This window comes from Lygodium microphyllum, chromosome 2 (assembly GCF_053477565.2).
Source record: "Lygodium microphyllum isolate KBCC chromosome 2, Lygodium_microphyllum_v1.1.10, whole genome shotgun sequence".
Lineage (NCBI taxonomy): Eukaryota > Viridiplantae > Streptophyta > Polypodiopsida > Schizaeales > Lygodiaceae > Lygodium > Lygodium microphyllum.
Window position 1 is genome coordinate 108,794,188 of NC_141136.1, and position 15,857 is coordinate 108,810,044.

The 15,857-nt window shown below is 47.2% G+C and overlaps 1 protein-coding gene across 5 annotated transcripts in view; it reads right to left on the reverse strand.

Moving 5' to 3' along the window:
• Window positions 1-15,857, reverse strand: part of LUT1 (Cytochrome P450 superfamily protein) — an 82,388-nt gene that overhangs the window by 54,465 nt on the left and 12,066 nt on the right. For 3 of the 5 annotated variants that reach the window (XR_015694375.1, XR_015694379.1, XM_087697182.1), the window contains exon 2: window positions 5,824-6,120. The exons of 1 other annotated variant lie outside the window; for it this stretch is intronic. Coding sequence is in view for 2 of the 4 variants with exons in the window: in XM_087697182.1 (XP_087553308.1) it covers window positions 5,824-6,120 (297 nt within the window). In the remaining 2 variants the exon portion in view is untranslated. The remainder of the gene's footprint in view (window positions 1-5,823; window positions 6,121-15,857) is intronic. One more of the 5 variants, XM_087697198.1, reaches the window with a different exon arrangement.

Genomic DNA, 15,857 nt, shown 5'->3' on the forward strand with positions numbered 1-15,857 from the left:
TCTACTTTCGGTTCATAAGATTTGTTCACTTGGACTTTTAGTGGAGTTTGACAGTGATTCGGTACGAGTCCTTGATCGTGGATCACGAAAGGTTCTCTCATCAGGATATGAGGAGAACGGCATCTACAAATTGACGTCTTCTACCGCTCTCCCTACTCTTCTTCTTACCTCTCAGACACAGTCCGAGCTATGGCATGCTCGGTTTGGTCACCTAAACTATGATTATCTTCGGAGGGCGTCACATGGACAGCTTGTTCGAGGGTTGCCGGACATAGTGGTGAGCCAGCAGCCATGCGTCTCCTGCATTCGTGGGAAGCAGTATAGGGATGCGATTCCCAACAAAGCTTCGTGGCGGTCTACTTCCCCGATGGAGCTTGTATCTATGGATCTTTGTGGCCCTATACGGAACAAGTCCTTGAAAGAAAGCTCGTACTTCATGTTGATCGTAGATGACTACAGCAGGATGACTTGGGCCTACTTCTTGGCGTTGAAGTCGGATGCTTTCTCCCACTTCAAGGATTGGCTTCTCTTTGAGGAGAACCGATTGGGCCGGGCGATTAAAGACCTTACGCTCTGACAAGGGTGGTGAATTTGTTTCTCATGAGTTTGCTCGTTTTTGTGCAGATAGAGGCATTCACCAGGAGTTTGCTAACACCAACACTCCTCAAGAAAATGGCATTCTTGAACGGAAGAACCGAAGTGTGATCGAGATGGGGCGCACCATGATGGAGCACCGACAGACACCTCAGTTTCTGTGGGCCGAGGCTGTGGCTACTACCGTCCACATCCTCAACCGATCCCCCACTTCGGCCGTTGATGGGATGACACCTTTTGAGGCTTACTTTGGGACTAAGCCCGATGTTTCTTATTTTAGGGTTTTTGGGTGTGATGCCTATGTTCACATTCCCAAGCCTCATCGTGATAAATTTGAAGCGGCTTCCCGAAGACACGTATTCGTTGGCTACAGCTCTCAGTCCCAAGGCTATCGCTTGTATGATCCCGTAAAGCGGAATGTGTACACCAGTCGAGATGTGCAGTTCGTGGATGTTCAGGCCATAGCAGCGGGTGAGGAGCATCCCGTTCTTGGTAATCCAGGGGAGAGTTGGGCTCCCGAGACAGTTCTTTTGGAGCCAGCGCCTTTTGATTCCGATTCTGTTTCCGATACAGAGTCTACTGTTCCACCGATCACCCCCGAGGAGTTACCACCGGTGGATATCCTAGAGTCTTCAGCTGATGGAGAGCGACGAGAAGAGGTCCGGACCTCCTCCTCATTGGGCCCGTGACACACTCCGAGATTCAGAGATCGAGGGGGTCCCTGAGGAGTGGGGACTGCAAGATGGTCCGCGGCGGTCACGGAGGCACCAGGCACATTCTACGGAGCTTGTTTGCTCTAACTATTGTTTGATGACCCGTGTTATGCAGGATCGAGAGCCCACCTCCGTGAAGGAGGCTTTACAGTCCGCACCATGGAAGAAAGCTATGGAAGCCGAGTTGGAGGCTATTGAGAGGAATGGCACTTGGTATCTCGTGTCTCGCCCCTCGCATAAGAAGATGATTGGCGTCAAATGGGTCTTCAAGACCAAGTACCTTAGCGATGGTTCTTTGGACAAGCACAAGGCTCACCTTGTTGCTAAAGGTTTTGCACAGCGCCCAGGGATTGACTGTCATAATACTTTTGCCCCCACTGCTCGTATGGCGACTATTCAAGCTGTTCTTGCCTTGGCTGGCCATAGGCGATGGCCTATCTACCAGTTGGATGTGAAGTCGGCCTTCCTCAATGGTGATTTGAAGGAGGAGATCTATGTAGAGCAGCCTCCTGGCTTTGGATCTTCAAATGGGCAAGTCTACAGGCTAAAGAAGGCCTTGTATGGCCTCAAGGAGGCTCGGTGTGCATGGAACGAGAAGATTGACTCGTTCCTTCAGTCACAGTTGGGATATCGGCGCTCCAAGGCCGATCCGCAGCTTTATGTACACACTTCCGAGGCTGGTTGTGTGCTTTTTGTGTTGTATGTTGACGATTTGATTGTCACAGGTGATCATGCATAGACAGTCAACGAGACGAAGGCAGCTTTACATCAGGCGTTCGAGATTACGGACTTGGGTCTACTCCACTTCTTCTTGGGCCATGAGATTTATCAGTCCCAGAGGGGGATTTTCATCTCTCAACAGAGATATGTACAGGAGCTCTTGGTTTCTTTTGCGATGGAGGATTGTCGGACCATTTCTACTCCTATGGATCCGAACTGGAAGGCCACTTCACATTCAGATTCTCCCTTGGCGGATGCTTCCCGCTACCGTCAGTTGATTGGATCATTGATTTGGCTCCTCAACACTCGTGTTGATCTTTGTTTTGTTGTAGGTCTCTTGGCGGGATTCATGAGTGAACCTCAGACGATGCATTGGCAGGCTGCCCAGAGGATACTTCGGTATTTGAGAGGGACCTCTGCCTTAGGGATTCATTATCCAGCAGGCACAGGTGGTTCAAATCTTGTACTTGCAAGTTGAAGCGACTCGGATTGGGCTGGCGATGTGGACCACAGGCGGTCTACTACAGGCTACTATTTTACCTTGGGTGCAGGTGTTATCTCATGGAGTAGCAAGAAGCAGCCCACGGTAGCCCTTTCGTCTACTAAGGCGGAGTATCGGGCCGCGTCTTCCACCACATGTGAGGTTGTGTGGCTTCGGAGATTGTTGGAGGAGCTTGGATGCCCCCAAACTCGTCCTACTTTTCTGCGATGCGACAATGAGAGTTGCATTGCCTTGGCACAAAATCCTGTTTTCCATGCCCGGACGAAGCCCATAGAGATCCAGTACCACTTCATCAGGGAGAAGCTTCTAGATGATACCATAGCTGTGGAGTACTGCAAGACGGAGGACAATCTTGCAGATTTGTTTACGACGGCGCTTTCCCAGGCTCTACTTCGGAGACATGCCAAATCCCTCAGGCTTTTGCTCCGTCCAGGCTCTGAGAGGGGATGTTAGCGATTGTCATCCCCTGCCGGAGCAGGCAGCCACGTCACCAGTGCCACGTCATATTTTATCACCTATTCCCAAGCTATTTATAGCCGGCAGTCAACACATTATTCCCCACTTGTGATTGCAGATTTCAGGCAGGAGATCGTGCAGATTGCAACGTACTTCGAGATGAACAGCACGTTGCATCATCGAGGTGGAGACACGCAGTCACGCGCACTGCGCCCGTGTATATATCTGCATATCTTTGTATACAACACACCTTATACAACAGATCTTCATCTTCCACTGTCTCTTTCTCTCTCTCTTCTCTCTGTGTTCACTCTCTCTCTCAATCTTGGTCCCACGCTTCTGCATCGCTCCACTCTGACACCTAGCCGCTCTCCAATCATCAAGCATCACTCCACAACAACTAGTGCTTCCATCATCAGAGGCTGCTACGTTTGCGTTTTCAATTTCTGGCTCTTTCGTCTTCTCCCGCATCACTCTCCAGCAGCTAGCGTCATAGCAGCCAGAAATGTTAAAAAGTTTAGAAACGAAACGTCAGAAATGTGTTTCGTAAGTTTCTTTCAAGAGGGGGTAAAATAAAAAACGTTGGTTTTTTATATAGGGATTTTTAATACTTTTAACTAGGGAAAGAGGTTCTAAACCTCTATGGAACTCTCTCTTAAACAAAGAATCGTCAATTGAGCTTGAGTGATAATAGAGTCAATTGAGAATAATACGTTACATATCCATGATCCATTATTGACTTGTCACTTATGTCAAAGTTAGTATTTGGACAAGCTACACTATGGTTTAAAACTCAAATATTATAATTCATACATATCATACGAAGAAAATTGAAATTAACATGTAAATAGCCTATCTACAATATGGACTAAGTCAAGTTGCAACATCATGAATCTCTTTAAAACAGATTGACAAAATGTCAAAATCGAGAATGAATCGTAATATATCATAAATAACTCATAAATGAGACTACAGTCGTATAATATTCAACGCTCAAGACAAGAATAGATACTAGATTGACAAAGTCCAATAACTAAACAAAATCACAAAAAAATATGTCTCTCATCCTAATTCATGAGCTCTCACACGAGTCATTACACATCATCATCATCATCATGTTTAACATTGCCCAATAGTTTTTGTCAAAAAAAACCATGTTTTGGGTTCCAACTCACAAAAAAAAACGCCCATGTTTTTTATTCTCAGAATGTTTCGTACTTTAAGAAACGTTTTGTACGTTTCCAATTCAAAGAAACATGTTTCTTAGCTGCTATGGCTGGCGTCAGTCTTCACGCCTACGTTTGCCGACTCAGGGGCTCTTCATCCTTTGACGGCAGTCTCCCTGCTCTAGGCATCACCAGCCTTCATCCTTGCATTGCGAATTCAGAGGCTCCTCTTTCTACAGCAATCCCCCTGCTCCACGCGACACCTCATCATCCTTGCATTTGCAAATTCAAAGGCTTCTTCGACAGTCTCCCTGCTCCAGAGCATCCTTCGTGCTATACCCTTGTATCAAATTCACTTCATTATTTCATTTATTCATGTGAGTTTCACTTCTCTTCTCTTCTCAGTGTTTTCCGTACACACTGTGTTTCTCCCTGTAAACCCTACTCTCTTTGGTTGCTCAGTCATTTCGTGACATGGTATCAGAACATACATGTTCTTCTTGACATACTCTATAAAGCCTACCCTCCTATGAGGCAATCAAAAGAAACTCTCTTGCAGACTTATCCTCCACCCAAACATCTCAAGAATGAAGATAACACACTACCGAAAGAATTTGGAACAAAGCAGGTCAAAGGTCTTGTTAGCATAGATTTTCTCCCACAAATCTGCCCTAGTCATGGAGTTACCATCGTCGACTAATGGAATAGAACAAGGTACAGCCATGGTAATGAATAGTAAAATGTGGTAGACATCCAACATGGACCTAGCTTTCAACTTCTAGATGGTGCCATCCAACCTGTGAGCCTATGGGAGGTTGGGGAGAATAGGGATGCTCACCACCAAGAACAATACAGCAAAGTGGGGTTCATCTAGCATAGCAACCATAGATGGTTCAGAGGTAGAGGTAGAAGAAGCTTCATCAACAATAGATGCCATGGAAAATAATTTACCAAGACTGCATAAGCAGAGTAACAGATCCGCTGTGGGCCAAAACACAGGAGTACTCCAGCTGCAACAGGCAACTGTCCACCAAAACACAGCTGCACCACTGCCCACCAAGGATGAAAACACAGAAACCAGCACAATCAGCACCGGCTACCACAAACACTGGACAGACTTTATCCATCAGTCAACTCCCATCCATTTTTGGATGTGCATCAATTCTTCATTACACATTGATAACACCCAACCTTTTGCCAGATCATAATAAGTCAAAGACTCAACTTTAATTAACATATGAAGAAACATAAGACACCTTAACAAGCAACAAGCTTTTGAACAATGACACAAATGATACAAAAGCCAATTTCATATATTGCAATAAAAACTCCCTGAGAGGGCAATGCTTATGTGCACTTGTGCACTCTTGTTTTGATCCGTATGTTGAACATGAAATTATAGTACCAGCATTTTGATACATAGTTTTTCTACCTTGTGACCTTCTTCTCTCCTGATCGAGGAGGTTGATCTTTACAATAGCTTATAGGCTGCTAACGGCCAATACAAAAGCTTAAAGAATGTGTCACACCTTGAAAGCAAGACAACATCTCCAAATCAGAAAGTAGGTGTTTGATGTCACTCTTATCCACCATAATTGAAAGATTGGACAACCATTAAATGGACCAGACAAAGAGTCATACACAGAGAGAAGAGAAAGAACGCAATGAGCACCTTCCAATATGGAAGAATGTCTGTGGACCGTGATTCTGCCTCTTTTAGAGCAGTGTACACTGCTTGTATGACTGGACTGTTTGACGTAAGCGAATCAAAGTTGTAATTGAAAACAGAAAGACCAATTACATCCAGCGTGAGTTGAGAAAATTTCTCCTCCATGTTCACAGCAACACCCTTTTGAATCTCCACCTTCAGCCTCTTCACAAGTTGTTCAGTGCATGTGGAAAAGACTTTGTCCACCATAATCGACAAATATTTGCGATGAAGGGATGGCAATACTGCTCTTCGTCTGATCTATGTAGCCAAAATAAGAAATTCTTAGTAAAGCATTAAATCAAAAAATCTTTTTTTTTGTAAAAGGTAATTGTACTAATTACAAAAAAAGTACAAGATTACAAGATACGGGATGGCTCTAGGCCATCGTGCGTAAAATCAGAGACATCACAGTGATGGTACAAAGGAAGCAGAGCGACTCAACTGCCAATCTCTCTCTCTCTCTCTCTCTCTCTCTCTCTCTCTCTCTCTCTCTCTCTCTCTCTCTCTTTTCGTAAAAGGTAATTGTATTAATTACGAAAAAAGGTACAAGTTTACATGATTACATGATTACAAAATACACGAGAGCCCTAGGCCAACGTGTGGAAAATCCCAGTACTAATCCACGAAAAAGGTTACACAAATCATGGCAAAGACCCAGAGGCAATTGCCATATGCCAGGGAAGCAAGTCCTCCCGAGGGAGCAAGTCCGAGTGCCGAATGAGATCTATCTGCCAATGCGAGAGACCTTTAAGCCAGGCAATGTGTCTCAGTACATTAGAGGCCAAATCAAAGAGAGAGGCATTCCGTGTGGTCCAAATGTGCCAGCATCCCCAATATCTGAAAAAGTGGAATAAGATCTTCATATGTAACTATGGCGGTGTGCGGTACTTTGGGCGCACAAAAACCCAATCGAAAGGTGTTAGTGAGGACCCCACCACTGCGCGCCAGACTTGTGACAAGAGTGACCAGATATTCTTGGCGAGCGGGCAAGAAAGAAATCGATGTCGGGCCGATTCCACAGTAGTGGTGCAGAAGAAACAATTGCCATTCGAGATTCTACGCTTGGAAAGGGCCGAGGCAAGATGAAGACCACCAATCATTACCCGCCAAAGAAAGACCTTGCATTTGAAAGGTGCCTTATTCAACTAGCCCTCCATCACAGTTGCCTTCCACCATGACTGTGATTTCCGCAATCCCCATACAATATTAGCTTTCACACCCAGCCATTGATGATCTTGAATGAGAAGATGATACTCCTGATTAGCAGAGGCCTTTTCCAGACTCAAACGGCCTGCAAGGTCCCAGTCCTGCCAAGGACGATCCACAGCCAGGGCAGGAAAGGGTTGCCTACCTTGAAGCACCGACAAAAGCTATTCCCATAAATCACGGTATCCACGTGGGATCCTGAAAAGTCTCCTAGCAGTACGAAATGATGCGAGGACATTGCGAGTGGCAAGGGTAGCATCCGCAACAGAAGTCACACCCAAACGGGCCATGCGGTTAAATCTCGGTCTGAGCTGATGTTTGTCTTCCCATGAAAGTAATCTCGAGACTGCCAACAATTCCAGTTGAAAGGAGTTAATATGCAAGCGGTCCCCCACTGGATGCCAATGGGCCTTTTGGAGCACCACTTTCCACGAGCCGACCAAGTGCAATAACAGAGAGGAAGAGGGACTGGAAAATCGAGAGTCTGCATTAAGAACATGCCACCAGGAGGCCCGAAGTCGTGTATTACCATGGCGTAGCCCACTGTCCTCAAGAAAATAACGGGCTATAATGGTCCATGGGTGATGATCCACACACATGGCGCGAAAAAGAGACCAACGAAGAGCCAGCATATGAGTTTCAGCATCCAAAATAGCTCCACCACCCATGCGTATAGGGGTACATGTATGTGACCATGAAATCCACGAAATACTTACTTGCAATAAATCCTTCTTCCATAACATGAAACGAATGGGGCGAGTGAGAGCCTTCAAAGTAGTAGGAGTCCACGGCAGCAATGGCAAGAAATATGTTAGCATTGGCAACATAATTGTCTGAGCCACTTTGAGGCGGACATGGAATGGCCATGCTTGCGACTTCCAATACATAAACTTTGCTGCCAGTTTTTGTGAAATCCACTCCAGTAGTTCCTTTGGCCGAACATCCACCCCCAATGGGTATCCAAGATACCTTACAATGGAGCCACGGGAAACAACCTGGCCCTGCCAGCATAATGACTGTAAATCAGGCTCCATGCAACTGAGTATGGCTGATTTAAAGGCATCGACACGAAGACCAGAAGCATGACCAAAGAGCGTCCAAACATCTAATGCCTTTCGAATGTTGTCCCTGTCCACCCGCAAAATCATAAAGCTATCATCAGCCAGAGATTGGCTAATGAAGTGATGTCCCAAAGGAAGAGACAATCCGGCTAGCTGAGCAAAAGCCGCCATTGAGGATAACATCGAAAGGACCAGGTGAGTCGCCAGGGCAAAGAAGAGAGGACTCAAAGGGCAACCCTGTCTGACCGAGCGTGCAAGGACAAATGGTTTTGTAAACCCACCATTGAGCATAACTCTTGAAGAAGCCGCAGCACTAATGGTGTAGATCAATCGGGACATCCGAGTACCAAAACCCATAGCAGACATGAGTTCTGCAATGAAAGACCAGTCTAAATAGTCAAAAGCCTTTTCCAAATCCAATTGAATCAATACCACTTCCTGACTGGAGTGCCTCGCATAGTCAATAGCCATTTGCACATTTAAGATATTATGCAGAATGTTGCGGCCCTTAATGAAACCATATTGGAGAGGATGCACAATAGCTGGAAGGTGCTTGTGAAGCCGATTCGCCAGCACTTTGGAGAAGATTTTATACATCAAACCCATCAAAGAAATTGGTCTCCAGTGTTGCAGCATTGACAACGAAGGGACCTTTGGAAGCAGTTTGATAAGGCCTTCTTTCCATGAGGAAGGCATGACCCCTGCTCCCAAACCTGCTGAAACATAGCCGCCAATGGCTTCACCAGCTGGGTGCCCGAGTGCTCAAAGAATTCATTGGTGAGACCATCCCAACCAGGACTTTTATCCTTAGGCACGTGTAACAAAACATCCATAACCTCCTCCTCGCAAATATCTGCCTCCAAAGTAGCTTACATATCAAGTGGAACTTGCTGGCAGACCAGATCATAGAAGACCGAGCATGCATGCGTAACCTGGCTAGAATGCGACGGAGAAGAACCAAGAAGATCCATAAAATAATTTCTGCACATATTGACAATGGTCTGCGGATCAGTGACCATGCGACCTTCTGAATCCTGGAGTCTAGTCATATTTTCTCAAGCAGAAGAAGCATGCAAGGCGCGAAAGAACTTATGAGACTGACAAGCACTATCTTGCAATGTGTCAGTCAAGTTATGCAGCTTGGCCTGCTGATAAGATCTCAACTGAAACACTTGAATAAGATGAGCCAAACGCATCTCCAGTGACAGCAGAAATTCATCATCTGGGGTGTCCACCAGCAGCGAACGGACCAAAGCTAGTAAGTCCTCCGCTGCATGTCGATGTCACCGACAAAGAGAGGCATGATGGATCCCATACTGCCGAGCAACCCGCTGGACATTAGCGAGCAGCCGTGCAAAGGAAGCCAAGCCCTCAGAGGCGAAGTCCAATAAGAACCTCTCAATCAATTGCTGCATATAGCCCTGAAAGACTGGATGCTTCAAATAAGACCAGTTGAAACGTAAAGGGAGTCTATTCAACAACTGCATAAAAGGTGCAACAGGTTGTGCAAGAATCTCAAGCTGGAGGGGGAAATGGTCTGACAATGCATATTGCTGCAAGACTTTCATTTCCAGCATCTCGGGAAGAAAATCATCCCCCTGCATAATATACATTCGGTCCAACCGCGACCAAGTAGTTGCATATTGTGCAGAATGAAAAGTAAACCCTAAAAAAGAAGGGTGGAGCCAAGACCAAGGATCTTGCTTAAGTACGTGAAGAGCAAAGGCATTCCACACCCAGCTTTCCGGAGCATCCATTACCGAATGCCCTAAAGTGGACTGAGAAGAGTCAACACACATATTGAAATCTCCCATCAAAAAACCCCTTCGGCCAAGTGACATCGATCTCTGCAAAGTTGACCAAAGATCCCGTTGGGATGCGGGATCATTCGGAGCATAGAGGCCCAGCAACCATAAAATCTCTCCTTCAAATAAGACTTCGATTACCAGAAAGCGGCCCTGTACATCATTTTTAATAAGAACAGGCTGGTATTTCTCATGGACAATCATCAGCACGCCCGAATAGTGCATAGCATGTGTCCCTGCATAAAACAGGCGGAATCCATGACAATCCACAGCTTTTCCTGCTTCACCGTGGCTCTTGTGCTCAACCGCACACAAGACATCCCACTGGTTCTCATGCAAGACAGTCCACATGGCATGTTGCTTATGACGAGAGCAAATGCCTTACACATTCCACGTGGCTATCTTCATATATCTTCAAAAAAGAGAATCTGGCGGCCCGCATTAGAGGTAGATGAAATATCCACTGCCTTGGGAGTGGGGCGGGGATAACGCCGATCCTAGGGTGTAATCACATTACCTCTAGTACCAAACGCCAGCTTAGCAGGTGGGCCCTTGGGACCGTCTGTATAGACTTTCCTTGTAGACTGATTACGGGGGGCAGAAGGGGCCATAGTACGCGCAGCATGCTGTGAAGAGAACATTTCTTTCCTGGCATATACGTGCGCACGAAATCCTTTGAAGCATTAGGCCCAGAATCTGCCAGGCCTGCATCCAACTTTTTACCTTTTTTTGGACGTGCCTCGATCCAATCAGTGCTACAGGAATCCAAACCCAGGACCTGTTGTTTACCTTTATCCACAACATTAGGTGGCTGGAGGGCCTCCTGTGCCGGGGCATCAAGCACCATGTCATCCTTAGGCAGCACAACATGCGCATCATCGGAAGACGGTTGTCTTTTTGGGCATTCGGCCATAAAATGCCCCAATTTACCACATGAAAAGCAGTGTCCTGCAAAGTTGCCCCATTTCAAGTGAAAGTGCAAAGGATGCATGCCAGAGCAATTGAGGCAAAGCCACGCAGGCCTTTTCCTGGCCGTGTCCCATAACATGCATAAATGGTTTCGATTCATAGCCCTTAGGCTTGGGGGAACCAACACCGTTCCCACAACCGCCATTGCATCCTTTAACAATGGCCAATAGACCGCCAGACAATCTTCCACTTCCACCCACACCGGGCATTCTCGTTGAAGCAGGCGCTGGAAGTCTGCCATAGGCCGCCATGGCACAGCATGGACCAAGCCGTGATCAAAGAATAATGGCAACTTGGACAGGAGCTCAGCCCGATGTGTCTCTGATTTCAGCAGCACCTCATAAAAGCCGTGGGGTCCAAGGAAGATCTCCTCAACACACTCCCCTTGCAATAAATGGTGCAGCCACTGGCGAATATGGGAAAGCACTGGGATCCTGCCAGTGAAGAAAAGTATAATGGCACGGTCATAAAACACCGAAAAAGACCGCAAGACTGATTTCGGGTCCACTGTGGCTCCCAGCACGTCATCAGTTCCCGAGTCAGAAAAAGTTTCATGATTATGCTGGACATAATCGCCAAGCAGAGTATTGGCAAAGTCCAACAAATGCTCTCAGTCAATCTCCTGCGAATCCACAGGATCAGAGGCAACCTGCGCATAGGAACGTTCCTGAGGGCCCATTGTCTTGTCAGAAGTATGTCTCCACAGGCGGCAGTTCAGAACCCGAAGGCATCTCCTCCGTACACGGCACCATATCCTCCGACTCCTCTATATCAAAATCAGGGCCAAGGGCTGCCACCGTCCGGTCTAGAAAATCCATATCCAGGCCAGCCATACTGTTGTCGTCTCCCTCTGTCGGGGCGCGCAGCCAAGGGCAACGTCGCAGGGTAGGTCAGCCGACGTCACAGGTCAGTCGACGTCTCGGGTCCGCAGGGCAGGTCCACAGGGCAGGTTAGCCGACCTCACAGGTTCAGCAGGGCGGGATCAACAGGGTGGGTCAAACGAGGGGCGAGGCGGGCGCACCAACACAGGGAATCGCGAGGCAGGTCTTCGTGCAGACGCAGGGACCCACGGACAGGGAACTTGGCACAGTCGTGTGCGCGGGGTCTCACAGACGGGCCGATCGACGTCAGGCAGGGGTCTGACAGGGCGCAAACCAGGGTGAGCGTGGGCGAACGGGCGCAGGCAAGCGTGACCAGGCGCGAACTGGGTCGGACGAAGGCGGGTAAAAACGGCGCGAACCAGGGCGGCCTGGTCCAAACGGACGCGGACGGGTCAGGGACGATCGATGAAGGGACGTGCGACAGACGAAGGGATGTGCGAGTCGCGACAGGCGCCGAAACGACGGGCGCAGAGTCAACGAGCGCAGAGACAGGTTGAGCGCTCGCTCCCCGCCATTCTCAACTCTCGCCTCTCTCTCTTTTGGTTCTCTCTCTCTCTCTCTCTCTCTCTCTCTCTCTCTCTCTCTCTCTCTCTCTCTCTCTCTCTCTCTCTCATGATGGTTTAGTAGCTGAACACTTCGCGCATGCTTGTGATATCTTGGCACCAACGCTGGCTCACATCTTTAATAGGGCAATTTGTGAGGGATTTCCAACCTGTTGGTCAGACCATATTATTGTTCCGCTCTTTAAACTCTCTCATGATGGTTTAGTAGCTGAACACTTCGCGCATGCTTGTGATATCTTGGCACCAACGCTGGCTCACTTTAATAGGGCAGTTTGTGAGGGATTTCCAACCTGTTGGTCAGACCATATTATTGTGCCGCTCTTTAAGAGTGGAGACCCCGCGCTACCTAGTAACTATCGGACTATCATGATTGGACACATGCTCGCCAAAATATATGGCTCTATCGTGGAACAAGCATTGAGTGAATGGGCCGAGATGCATGGCCTGAGATCAAAAGGCCAGGCTGGCTTCAGGAGGGGATATATACAACTCTAAACCATATCTTTACATTGAGGGCAATCATCGAAGAAGGCAAGGCATTCAAGAAAAAGATCTACTGCTGTTTTGTGGACTTTCGCAAGGCCTTTGACACAGTGCCACGTGCTAGACTCATGAGAAGAATGCAAAACATTGATGTGCCTGTAGAGATACAGTGGAGTATCTATGCCTTGTATGAGACAGTGACGGGCAGAGTACGAACACCTGAGGGCATCTTAGACACAGTCAATAGCACCATTGGGGTGAAACAAGGCTGTCCACTTTCACCGACACTTTTTGGGTTGTACATAGATGAAATTTCAGAATATGTGGACAGAACTGGTGGAGCCGGAGCCAGCCTAGCTGGAGTGCTGATACCATTACTGCTTTATGCCGACGATATTGTACTTATATCTAACTCACCTGAGGGACTAAATAGACAATTGGATGCATTATCAACTTTTTGCAGAGATAGAGATCTTAAGGTGAACCTTGGGAAAACTAAAGTTATGGTATTTACACTTCAACTGCTTGGGTGACAAGAGCTGAGCACCAGTTTACTTTTGATGGAGAGCCAGTGGAGATGGTTAGACAGTATGTCTATTTGGGGGTCACATTGAAGGGACCACAGTTCTCTTGGAGAGAGACATCGGAGGCTCGTTTGGTAAAAGCATATGCAGCCTTAGGTGCATTGGAGAGGCAATGTGCTCATATACAATTTCATGAGCCGCGCACCAAATTGTGGCTTTTTGACACCCTGGTTACACCCACACTCCTATATGGGGCAGCTATTTGGGGTCCGAGTCTCTTTCACACGAGGAGACAGCTTTTGGGAGACCAAGATGGACCAAAGAAGAAATACTATGACGGGTGGGAGCATATGGAAAGACCACTGGTCATGATGATCTCACGTATGATACGAGCGAAGAGCTCAACCCCACATGAGATTATCAAAGCTGAGTTGGGAGCATCACCCATGGTGGTTGAGGCCTTGGTCCAGGCAGTGACTTTCATACATAGACTATGGGAGCTCCCCCAAGATAGATACCCACGGCTAGCCCTGGCCTCTTCTAGACAACTAGCAGCAGCAGATGGTGACAGACATTGTTGGTATGCTCAAATGAGTACATGGATGAGTCTACATGGGCTGCAAATTGGCAGACTACCCCCCTTTGACTATAGCCTGGATTGCCCTACACTTGACCTAAGCCGATCAGAGCTAAACCATGTGATTAGAGTAGACATACTGAAGTTAGATACGGAGAAGACCTGGATCCGACCCCCCTCCCCCCATGGCACGAGGATGACACACTACCAGACCCACTTCCTTCAGGTATCTGAGAATGGTTTCATCACCCGACCCAATTACATGGACACACAGCTGCCTCATGGACTACGCATAGTTATTGATCAGATCCACACCTCATCCCACCACCTAAGGATTGAGACAGGCAAATGGGAGGGTATACACACAAAGGAACGCATATGCCCACAGAGAGCCAGAGACAGAGGAACACTACATCTGCCGATGCACTGTATATTATGATATACGAGGTAGATACCACTGTCTGTTTCGAGAGGGTTTTGGACCCCTGAGACGGATCATGCAGTTTGAGGATCAGAGATGCTTGGGATTCTTCCTCTTGGAGCTCCAGAGGCGCAAAGCAACAATTCTACGGAGTAGGAGGCCCCCACAGCTCGGCTCACATAGATAGAGAGCAGTCACTGACTTTTTCACTGATACACGACAGAGTATGGCAGATACCACTACTACTGCCACACAGCCTACAGGAGTACATCATCATTGGATCTCATCTTCTGTAGGTGTCCCTTTGAATAGAGCAATAGCACTTAGCCGGTCTAGGCGCCCACGTCCACCCAGACGAAGGCCTAGACATCCACACCACAGACAAATTAAAGCCATCATTGAGCGCCACAGGAGACATATGCCGAGACGCCTCAGCCATGCAGAGATACACCTCCTTAGAGGACAAACATCTCATTGATGGAGAGTTTTCCTTTTTCTACTTTCACTTTTAGATCATTGGCATGTTTCCCTTTTATAGGACACTATTTCATTTTTTTCAGTCTTATAGGCATGTTTTTCATCTTTTCTCGTTCCAGATGAGAAACACACCATCATTGTATGTATTGCTTTGGTCTCATAGGCCACATTGGCCTTTTAGAGACATTAATATACTCTCTCTCTCTCACATAGCCTAGCAGGGGTGTTGATACTGATATTATTGTATGCAGATGACATTGTTCTTATTTCGGATTCACTAGAGGGATTGCAGCGCCACCTAGATGCTTTGCATGTCTTTTGTAGAGACTGATCATGATGATAGCACGTATGATTAGGAGTAATCCCTTCACCCCACATCCCATTGTCATAGCGAAGCTAGGGACAACATCTATAGTCACGGAGGCACTCTTCAGGGCAATGACCTTTTAGCAACAAAGGGCGAGAAGAACTATTGGTTTTCACAGATGACCATCTAGATGAGCCTACATGGTTTGGATATTAACCGCCTTCCACCATTTGACTACAACCTTGACTCCCCTACATTTCCTCTCATTCGATCAGAGTTGATATCTTGAGGATTAAGACATCAAGGACATGGGTCCACCCACCACTCTCTCTAGGATCGAGGATGGAGTTCTACCAAAGCCACTTCTTGTCTCTCTAAGATGATGGATTCACTATTTGGCTACCATACATGGACACCCATAACTCCCATAGCATATGGGCTCCTATCAGACAGATTCGTAACTCTAAACATAGGCTACAAATGGATATAGGTAAATGGACAAATACTCCAGCAAAGGATAGGATTTGCCAGCTTTATAGCATATGCAGATGTATAGTACACTATGACATACGAGGATGGTACCATTGCCTCTTCCGTGATTGTCTTGGACCTCTTGGTCGTCATGGAGTATGAGGACCAGAGATGCCCAAGTCTTTTCCTCTTGGAGCTCCAGAGGTGCCGCACAACATTACTGTGAGACAAGAGACCCGCTCACCCAAAG